This window comes from Nipponia nippon, unplaced genomic scaffold (assembly GCF_047370975.1).
Source record: "Nipponia nippon isolate SJK-2023a ecotype South Korea unplaced genomic scaffold, ASM4737097v1 scaffold_1, whole genome shotgun sequence".
Classification (NCBI taxonomy): domain Eukaryota; kingdom Metazoa; phylum Chordata; class Aves; order Pelecaniformes; family Threskiornithidae; genus Nipponia; species Nipponia nippon.
In genome coordinates this window covers 148,409,017-148,420,059 of record NW_028262290.1, presented here as the reverse complement: position 1 = coordinate 148,420,059, position 11,043 = coordinate 148,409,017, and the positions used below count along the sequence as shown (strand labels likewise).

The 11,043-nt window shown below is 42.1% G+C and overlaps 1 protein-coding gene across 5 annotated transcripts in view; it reads left to right on the top strand.

The window, feature by feature from the left end:
• Window positions 1-4,544: 4,544 nt before the first annotated feature.
• The window catches only part of PRTFDC1 (phosphoribosyl transferase domain containing 1), a 50,022-nt gene continuing 43,523 nt past the window's right edge, over window positions 4,545-11,043 (top strand). For all 5 annotated transcript variants that reach the window (XR_015708824.1, XR_015708826.1, XR_015708827.1 and 2 more), the window contains exons 1-2: window positions 4,545-4,629; window positions 8,701-8,807. Coding sequence is in view for 2 of the 5 variants with exons in the window: in XM_087776941.1 (XP_087633067.1) it covers window positions 4,570-4,629; window positions 8,701-8,807 (167 nt within the window). In the remaining 3 variants the exon portion in view is untranslated. The remainder of the gene's footprint in view (window positions 4,630-8,700; window positions 8,808-11,043) is intronic.

The following is an 11,043-nucleotide window of genomic DNA, read 5'->3' as shown; positions in this document are numbered from 1 at the left end:
GTATGTTCTGCTGCACTCAGGGTCTTCAGCAGCCACCCTATGGACTGGGTAACTGCCTCAGATATAATGCAAAAGAACGCAAAATTCTGCAATATATTAAAGCTGGATATGAAAGCAATTTAGAATTGCTTTCAACATGCCCTAAAGTACTGTATCTGCTAGACTTGTTTTTTAATATTCTCTTCAGTGACCATTTTACCCAAAAACGTCTTTCTCTGCAACAACTAGGGGGGTTCGCTTACCTTGTAACCACTAAGAAGTGCAGGTTTATGCTTGATAAGATTGTTTACAGTTCTGCTGTTCACATATCAGCTGCAGCAACAGGCAGAACCAGAATAAGAGCTCTTACTTCATCCTCTAATTGGCAAGCTTCTACCTAGGTAAGCCATACCTCTTGAAATATTCTGGATTTTCATGCTTTTCTTGCCTATTTTTGATGTTTACATATTAAACTGAGTTGCCAAATGTTTGTTATAACTTCTTGGGAGGAGAATACATAATGAAGTTGCAAAGGTTAACAGGGAACTCCATGATAATGTTTGTCTTGGTCTGCTTTCTTGATATATCCCTGCCCCCAACCTTCTATTTTCAGTATTTCTTTACATTAGAGTTGTGAAAGGGTGGATACTACATGTCCTGTTGTTATCAGTAACAGGGTAACAGAGGAAAAGATATGTAACTGGAATTACGAAGTTTGTTCTTTAAAGGCCCAAGATATAAATACATTCACAAGGGATTTGCATATCAGTCTTAACTCTGCTGTTTCTCTGTGTGTCGCTTCTTCCATCTGCTCCTTTATGTCTTTTGGCTATGTGTCCAGACCTACTCGGACCTACTTCTAAGTATGATCTACCCTATTTTCTTTGTTCTTTCCCCCTTTGATGTTTTCTCATGGTTGTATATCTAAAAGTGTTTGTTCTTTTCCTCCTATTTTTAGTTTATAAACAAACAGCTAAACAAAGATAATAGGGAAGTTTTTCAGAATGCTTACAGTCTTTTTCACAGTTAAGACTCTGATATCATGTTTTAAATAACCATATTTTGGCCCTAATTAAAAAAGATTTTGAAAACCTACTCTAAATTCATTCATTCTACACCAGTTCAAACTGTAAAAAAAAAAAAGTAAACATTCAGTAAGTGCATACACCTCCACAGCAAAATCCTCAGCAGCTTCATTTCCATCATGCACAAAGAACCTCAGTAATTCTAGTTTCTCTTAATTCTGTGGGTTTACAGAACCATGAATTTGTCTCATCTGCAACAAAACTAAGAAATGTATTACATTTTATGCCACTGAAAAAATCTTATATGGAGAAGAGCAACTTTGTGGATTGGACTGGTGGCTGCTGATAGCAGCACTACCCTTCAAACTGTACCGCAGCTAAATTTATCTAGTTTTTCATTTCCATATTCTTATTTATTGTTACTAGTGAGACATGGCACTTCATTACACTTCTTAAGTGAGCCCTGTAAAACCGCTGGAAGAGGGGAACACCAAAAGGAAGACTTGACAAAACAGTCGTCCAACCTTGACGGGAAGAACAAACATTTCCTGCTTAATTTTTTCAGCACAATGCCAGAGGAATTTATTTTTAAATATCTTGTTCATGTTAATCTTTTCCAAATTGCTGAGCTTCTATCTGTGGAATAGTTAGAAAAATCTGTTGTATTCCAGTGGTCTGATAAAAAAGTGGTTAAGAAAGACAGAAAACTGTAATAGTAACCCAAGTAGTCTAAAAGGTAGAAGAAACCAGTACTCGTACAGCAGTGGCAAAATTAATCTGAGTTTCTAGCTGTAATCCAAATAGCTTCAGAACTATAGAGCCCAGTTCTGTGATGTTTATGCAACAGCAGCTTTATATGTAACGTGTGGTAACTGAATCAGATTGCATTAGCTTTAGGGTGAATGTGGGCTTTAGAAGGGGTTCTTGCCCACCACCAAGCAAGCAGAATCTTCAAATCTTGAAAAGTGATGGTGGGTACAAATCAGTAGCATTTAATCCCAAAGTTTAGACGAAACATTAGACTTACTTTCTCAACAGTTGCATGAAATGTTGACATGCAATTGACATGCAAAGTATTTAGGGATTTTGCCCATTATGAAAATCTCCTATGTATTTTACAAAAATATTTTTACTTACTTTATGTAGGTTTGTACAAATCTGTATATATTGTTTATTAAATTTACTACTTTTTATTAAGTTTATTTTAAAGCACTGTGAACAGAAACTATTTTTTTCCAGCATACCTCAGTCTTCATATACAGGCATCACTTCCAAGGCAGACATACTCTAGAGTCGGCCTCTGTCACTTTGTAAACCTGGTCTTCTGTTCCTTTAGACATGTTATCAATTGTAGCGATAGTTCTTCTAAGAGTAGTTCCCTAACCCACCAAAAAGCAAACAGATCTGGCTTCATATAAGAAACAAAGCATTTATCACAAGGCAATTTTCAATTGCTTTAGTACTTAACCAGACTTTAGCTGGTGAGTCATTTATAGAAGCCTTCTTAACACCAGGTTCCTAAGCTATTCATTGTCCTATCAGTTCTAATATAAGTGCACTAACAGGATACACCTAAAAAACAGCCCACGTTGGACACCAAACTCGTAGTGTAGACACACCCATGGTGCTCTCTGGATTCATCTGTCATGACTTGTGACCTACAAGTCTCAATGACTGCATTCTAGAAAGCAGTGTACCAAACTGAAAGATCTTCCTACTTGGTCTGTAAGAGCCCCTCAGGTATCACTAAGCATATTTCATTATGTCCAGGCCTCTCCTAAAACCAACTTTTTCTTCCTCTAATAATTTCTAGTATAGGAACGGCAGAATTCTACCAGTTGTATATTTAACAGATAAATACCATACACTATTACCAACTTTCACTTTTAAAGCTGTAATTTTGCCCACAGTGGCTGTTAGCATTTTTTCCAAAAGACAGGATACAAAAAGAATAGAGTGAGTCCAAATTTGAATTTCTTACATGGATATATAAAGGCAGACAATTATCAGAGCAACCCAAGAGAAGCAACAAGCTCCTTCTCATCTGCGAGGCTGTGAAAGCAAAATATTAATAATAATTTTTATAGAATTGGAAGGAGGATGGCACAAGGCAGCACGCTTCCTGCTCTGTTCTCCTTCTACTGGACAGACAGCATGAGAACCGTGGAGGTGGGCTGAAGGCACTGGGCACACACCACTTGCTCCGGCATGTACACAGTGGTTGGGAAGGAGGAGCACCAGTTCAGAAGTCAGCAAAGATGGAAGGCAAGATTAACGAATGGAAGTTTGCTTTCTGGCATCCTATTTCCCCCCCCCCCCCCCAGAGTATAAGCAAAAACCTGTCAAAATGTCTATTTAAACCACACCAGCTCAATCTAATCCGCTAACGATTCATGAGCTCTGTCCAAGCCTTCCCACCAGCACGGCCTCACCCTGCCCATCCGTCCCAGCGCGGGCTGCCTCACGCCGTACCCCCCCGCGCCCCTCAGGCCGTACCCCCCGCGCCCCCTTCCCTCTCGCATCCCATTTCCTAGACGAGGCCATCCCGCCTGCAGGCACCGCTCTGCCCTGCGCCCTGCCTTCTGAACACCCATCCATGGCTTTACGTACAGCTCAGCTTATGCCTTACAGCCCGTATCGCCTCTCCCCATTAGAGACCTTTAGCAATTAAGCTTATCTCGTCATGGCATAACAAAATGGCATAACAAATGGTGGCCAGCAAGACCAGCGAGGTGATAGTGCTCCTGTACTCAGCACTGGTGAGGCTGCACCTCGAGTACTGTGTTCAGTTTTGGGCCCCTCACTACAAGAAGGACATGGAGGTGCTGGAGCGTGTCCAGAGAAGGGCAACGAAGCTGGTGAAGGGTCTGGAGCACAAGTCTTATGAGGAGCGGCTGAGGGAGCTGGGGTTGTTTAGCCTGGAGGAGGCTGAGGGGAGACCTTATTGCTCTCTACAACTACCTGAAAGGAGGCTGTAGCGAGGTGGGGGTCAGCCTCTTCTCCCAAGTAACAAGCGATGGGACAAGAGGAAATGGCCTCAAGCTGCGCCAGGGGAGGTTTAGGTTGGATATTAGGAAAAACTTCTTCACCGAAAGGGCAGTCAGGCACTGGAGCAGGCTGCCCAGGGCAGTGGTTGAGTCTCCATCCCTGGAGGTATTTAAAAGACGGATAGCCGTGGTGCTTAAGGACATGGTTTAGTGGTGGACTTGGCAGTGATGAGTTAACGGTTGGACTCGGTGATCTTAAGGGTCTTTTCCAACCTTAACGATTCTATGATTCTATGAAAAGCTGATGAGCGCCTCTTTGGTGAGCCCCGGCCGGCGGCGGGCACACCGCACGCTCTGTTCCCCAGGGAAGCCCCAAACACAGGGGTGCAGCCCCCCGCCCCGGGGCCAGCCCCCCCGGGCACCCCGCAGCCCGGCAGGCGCCAGGACCCGGCCACGTCCCCCCGCCGCCGCCCGCCGTGCAGCAGCTGCCGGCGCAGCCCGGCCCCCGCCGCGGCTCCAGCGCCGCTCCCCCGGCCAGCCCCGCCCCGCCGCAGCCCCTCGGGCGGGCGCGGAGGAAGATGGCCGGGCGAGGCGGGAGCACCGCGGCGGCGCGGAGCGGTGGAGGCCGCGGCGTTGTGGTAAATGCAAGCGTCGCCCGGCCCGCCCCGGCCGCTCGCCCCCCGCGGTGCGCGGTCCCCCTCCCCCCCCGCCGCTCCCGCTTCCCCGCCGCTCCTTCCCGCCCTCCGCCGCCATGCGCTGCCGCAGCCCGCGCGCCGCCCGCCCCTCAGCGCGGCTCCCCCGCGGCTGTCCCTCCCGCGGCGCCTTGCGCTTCTCCCCCTTCCCTGCCGGGCCGCGGCACCGCTCCGCTCCCTGCCTTGCCCCTCTGCCCGGCCCCCGCCTGTCCCCTCGCGTCCTTCCCGCCCGCGGAGCCGCCCTGTGAGGTTCCCCGCTTGCTCCGCGCTCCGCCGGCCGGCACTCAGGCCGCCTCCCCTCACCCTGCTCTCGTCCCCGCGCTTGCGTTGCCTCACGCCGCAGCCCGCCGTCCCCAGCCCTGCTGGGGCTGCCGGAGGGGGCCGGTGCCTGGCCCGGCCCGCGGGCTGCGGCGGGACGGTGCGTGTCGGGCTCCCCGGGCCAGAGGCAGGCAGGCCGGCCGGCTGCCCAGGCTTCACCGGGCTGTGGCCGCGGCTGTGCGTGTCACCAGGTTGCTTGTGTAACTGCGATCGGGACCCCCGGGGATCGCGACGTGCCGGGCTCCCGCTGAAGTGCCTGGAGGCCTCTGAGGATCTGGGAGCGCTGTAAAGGCACGCTGTTAGGCTGCCCCTTGTTCTTCTGCAGTGGGAAAACCCCCGAACGTTGGCAGTGAGTTTTGAGGACCTGTGGGGCTGAAAAAAATGATGCAAAAGTGAACGAATATGCTCCTTATTCTGAGGGGCAAACCAGATTCTCCTGTGAAGCAGACACCATCACTGCCACCACCTTAGTTCTGCTCTTATTTTCTTGAGGCATTGGGATTTTCACCGAGTTGCAGAAGAGCAGCCCAGGCCGTGGCCAGCGCTGAGGGCTCTGTGTCGGCAGCGGTTACACCCTGCCCACGCCAGCGTCCCCTCCGTCCCCCTTGCAAGAAACCTGTTGCTGTGTGTTCGAGCGCTGTCTGAAACCACCGTGCATCAAACACCTCTCCTGACACCTGTGTAATAAATGACGGTTTTAAAGTGCGTCAGTGTGTTGAGCACCAAAGGAGCGTGACGATACTGCAAAGGAGGAGATGAATGCTCATAACCATGTTCTGTACTGATTTCATGTTTTCTGCACACAGAAATGTGTGCATGTGCTCCCCAAACCCCCCAAAAAACAACCAAAAGTAACGCCAGTGCAGTGTGATTTAAGTTTACAAAAGCTGAAATTTGCTTGATGGCTGCTCCCTTATTTTATACTAAAGCAGAATCCAGGCCGTTGTTGCTTTGAAGCAAGTATTGTGCTCAAACCTCGTGTACCCACTTTGCCAGACAACAAAACTAGCAATGTTCTTCCACAGGTATTGCAACTGGATGTCTCCAGCTTCTTCCTTAGGCCTCAAGGGAACGCTTTTGGGTATTGCCATGTATTTGTATTCCTTTTTGTATACATTCACATCAACTTTTTAAAGAGCTACTGAAGAATTTCTGCTGGGCTGCTTGAACATGCCAAGCCTGAATTTTAAAAATAGCTCTTTCTTTCACTGTGGGACTTTTTTTACACACTTGTGTACCACTATATTTAGTATATATATTTATTTATCCAGTTGAATACTGTCTTTTTATTGAAACAATCACAAATATGTCCTTCATATTTTCAAGGGCTAAAGCCAGAAGTAAATAGAAGTTGAGTTTAATTTGGGGCGGATATTTTTTGACACTTAGCTATTAAACTGATGATAATCATACTTTTTTTTTTTTAAATTCACAAGCAGAATACTCATAAAAAATACTCATAAAAATTTACAGGTACTTGAAAATCATCCTGTAGCATAACGCTGTGAATAGCTTTAGGGTAAATGAGAATTTCTAAGCCTTGTTGTTGGGAAGTGCCTGCTTAAAAGAAAGAAGAATATGAAATAGGCTTATTATACTAGAAAAATAATTAGAAAGTACATGTGAATTTAATTTTATTTGTCAAATACCAGTGAGCACTTGTGAATGAGAACTTATATATTCTTGCAAAGTGATGCAGTGTATGTTCTTTGATTCAAGAGAACCATAAGGATAGATAGGAGAATCAAAATTTCATCCTGATCCTGCTTCATAAAGGACTTATTGTAACCTAAGTAAAAGCTGTTGGTTTGTGTGAATTCTGAAGGAGTTCCCATCCATTTAGTTTGATCTTCTGCATCACACTAAAAACACGCAATTTGACGAGAATGCATAAGTAAGCAATACTGACAAGGGTTCTTAGTGGGTGTTTATAGTACTTACGCAATTTAAAGCACTATCTGAAATTGTTTCATTTTATGTTAAAATGCTTTTGAACAAAATGATGCCAGACAGTTCATTGCTACAAAATGTTTAAAACCTGTCAGCCACCCCTCTGTACTCAAAATGAAGATGGGAAAACAGGCTTCCCAGGCCTTCTGCAGCAGTGTTTTTGGAGCAAGATTTGCCTCTAATTAAAAACCTCGCCAAGGAGGATATTTATAATCTCCCGTTTCTATGGAAATGAGGAACATAACTAAGTAACTTTTTTCTTTTGTGTAGTTTCAAGGCTTGTGTAAGTCAGGGGAAGACCTTTCATTGGTTCCAGTGATCTCCGAGCCATGCTCTTTATGGGCGAATGTTCAGTAGTAGTTACAACTATTTTTGATACAGAAACTGTTGGGCAGAGTTAAGAAAACACGATGGTCGAGGTGTCTGTAGCTGTCAATGAATATGCAAAAAAGCCCCAACCAAACAAAAATACATGAGGCAGAACACTGTTTCAGTACAGCATGAGGCAGAGCTCTGCCTAAGGTCAAGAAGACTAGATGTGGAGGAACAGCTCAACATCAAATATGTTGTGTTAGCCTAGATATGTTTGAGACATGGTTTATTGCTCTACTACATGAAATCGTAAGCAGAGGTTAGTTTCAGTGATGGTCCTTTAAAGGCTATATTTAGCAGAAATGCCATTAGGATGCCTACTTCGCAAAGGCAAGTTTCTCACCATTTATCCTTCTACTCAAGGTTCATGTGGCCAAGCTGTAGAAAGAAGACAGATAATATGTGACTTGAGGAACATGATTGTAAAGAAAACCTGTTTGGTATCACTTCTTATCCTGAACCAATATGGAAGCAAAGCTTTGTAATGATTCCAAGATACTTTGTGAACCTGCAGGTCTTGTCTTTCATAAGGAATTGTGAAAATTGTTGGTTTGGAGTTTGTTTAGTTCTTGTGCTGATGACTTTGCATCTTCATAGCTTTCTGAAGCCTTTACATGTTGGCTGATTTTTGCCCTACTTAATTTCTATTGCCCTTCTATGCTGTGGGATCTCCTAATTGTTCTATTCTGATACTTATAAAATTAACGTATATTAAATCTGTAAAATATTTTTTCTGTAAATATATGGATTTACAGACTAGCTGATAGGTGAGATGCGAACATTTTGTAATCACTTCTCTTTGATAACTTATCTAAATTAAGAACCTCACCTTTGGCAACAAGTACAGTCTTCCACTGATTTGTACAGATACCATCCATGAACCCCATAACTTATTCTCCCTATGTACTGTTTCACCTGTAGAATATTTATTTATTTATGTGCGACTTTAGAATACCTCTAAACCAGAAATGTACCATTTTAATGTATGATTTTATGACTTTTAATCCCACTGTCTGAATCTCCCACTGGAGAATCCCTTCTTACTGGTAATCTTACATTTGCATTTCGAGTTTGAAAGTAGTAAGAAACTTAGACTTGCCACTAGTTTAGTATTAAGTATTTCTTCTTTCTATCTAGTTGTTTGTAATTTCAGGTGAAATTTCCCACATTCTGTGGGGAAAAAACTAGCATTTGATTTCTGAGATATACTGAGAAGCAAAATAATTAATAGGAAAAGTGAAATAGTAAATAATAACTGGAAGAGAGTATGTCATATCATTAATTCGGCCAATGGAGTGTACTAGAATACTGATTTTATATCAGCTAGGTATTGTCAAACACCATGAAGTATTCTTTACAGTACTATTTGATATTCAGATTTCAGACAATTGGCCCGGATACAGTCTGGATTTGTTCACTTATCCTCAGCACTACTACGGAGATCTGGAATATGTGCTCATACCTCACGGCATTATCGTTGACAGGTGTGTATAGTTTGAATGTTACTAAATAAATTCTTTGGTCAGTAGTAGTATTCTTTTTTATAAAGCCTGTCATCCACAGACAGTGTGTATATAACATTTGTCCTAAAATATTATATTAGCAATTATAAAAATACTTTTATTTATTTAATTTGGAAAGTAAAAAAATGATTGCAACTCCCTGTCTAATTTCTTTGACTTAATTTCTGATTTGGGCATTGAATGAGACAGGGGTCCCAGAAAAAGGAGAGTGTGGTCATATAGTGAAATTGGCATTGGAATGTAAATTACAAGAGAGCTGAACTGAAGAAAGGGCAAGTACAAAGCTTTGTATATAGTTATATTTGAATGTCCCACTTACTTACACTCTAACCATCCTGTGTTTTTAGTACAAAAAGGAGAAAAAAAATACATTCCATTATGTATAACTTTGGCGACTCCCTAATACAAATCATTAATGCCGATTAACCTAATGGTTCCCGACTGCACCATTGACTTCTGCCATTCAGCACAACCGAAAAGTGTGTCGTGAACTGCTCGGGTCCAGATGCTACGTTTGGAGGGTGGCAGTGGGAAAGCTTGATCATCCCTCATTCCTTACCTTGTAGTAGTTCCCATGTGCTCTCAGTGTAGGCATTTGATGGTGCTTTGGTATTTGTGGTAGTCCAGCTCAGTGTTCGTGCTCAGTTATTATTTTGACATGCTGTTAAAAATCTCATGAAAAAGTTACAAAATGAAAATGGTAATTTTCAACAGTGTATTTATTGCAAATATCTGAATGGAATTTCATGGGACATTTTCAGCCTGCAGCTTTCTACCTACCACATTTAAACAGCCGGTTGCAAGTACTGAAATTATTGGAACTCCTTGAAAGAGGATTGTAAACATCCATCATAAGGAAGAGTTATGACTCCTGTATTTGTTTTTAAACACAAGCTTTCTTTTGTTGCCTTTTCAGTTACCATTGTGTTGAATTTTTAATCTCTTCTGGTTAGGGTCAGTTGACTTTTAATTCCTCTTTTTCTTAAATAAATACGTTACAACTTCAGTTCTCATAGAATTCAATATAAATTTGTTTGAAGTAAGCATTGAACTCCAATGTTGTTTTTGTACTCCAGCAGAAGGAACTCCACTGTTTTTTCTTATTCCAGCAGAAAAGACTTATTCTGTTCTAATGGAAAAGGATGCAGAACTGAATATATTGTGATCATGCCAATTTTTCATGTAGTAAGAAGGCTCAGCACTTGAGAAAATTCTCTTGTCAGTTGGTAGCAATTAAATATAGGTTAAAAAACTGATATGTTTTTATTTAGAAATTGAAATGAGTACATTTTTGTCTATGCTGGAGTTCATACTCTTTTTGAAATACAAAATGGTCTTTGGAATTTTCAGAAATTCCAGCTCCTCAAACAATCTCAGGAAGAATATAAAAAAATTGAAAATCACCAGAGAAATGTTTCTTCTTAATGAGAGATTGTTGTGATTTTCACCATTATGCTCAGACCTGATAAAAGATGATAAAAGACTCTTTTACTAATCTTCAGTAAAGTAAGTGAAAGGCTTTTACTGATCTTCATTCTTATATCAGTAAAAGGAATTATATATTTGAGGTGAAACAAGGTGATCTAATGATATCTTCTACTTTTCAAATCTAAAAAATACTAATTGCTGCTATGTGGAATTTACTTGAGCATTACAAATACAAAGATGTGAAAATGATGTGACAGCTTTTGTTCATAACTAGTATATTTTCAATTTAGAGCTTATTCTTCTCTAGTACATGCATACATGTAGATTTCACTAAAGTTCAATGTATTTCTGTAGTGGCAAATGGATTCCTATATTACAGTGGGTAGAGAAAAAAAATATGAAAAATGTAATCATGAAAGACATGGGATAAATTATAGGATTATTTACTAAATTGTATCCTGTCAAGAAGTCCGCTCTCATTGAAACTACTGATCTAATTCAGAGCGCTATCAAAGAACTTTCCAGCAAAAGTGTTTACAGAAAATGCACTGAGTTGTTTTTCCTCAAAACATCAAATAACATTGTTCAGTCTTCTGTTGATACCTGCTTTACATCTAGAAATGACCTGGTACCCTGTTTTAGGTCTAGAAATGCCATCTACCTTGTTCTTTAGAAAGCAAAGCTACTTAGGACAAGCATTCACGTTTATTATTTTTATCTTGAAAATTTATGTACAATTGTATGGCAGAAATGTGTATCTTTTGGTTTC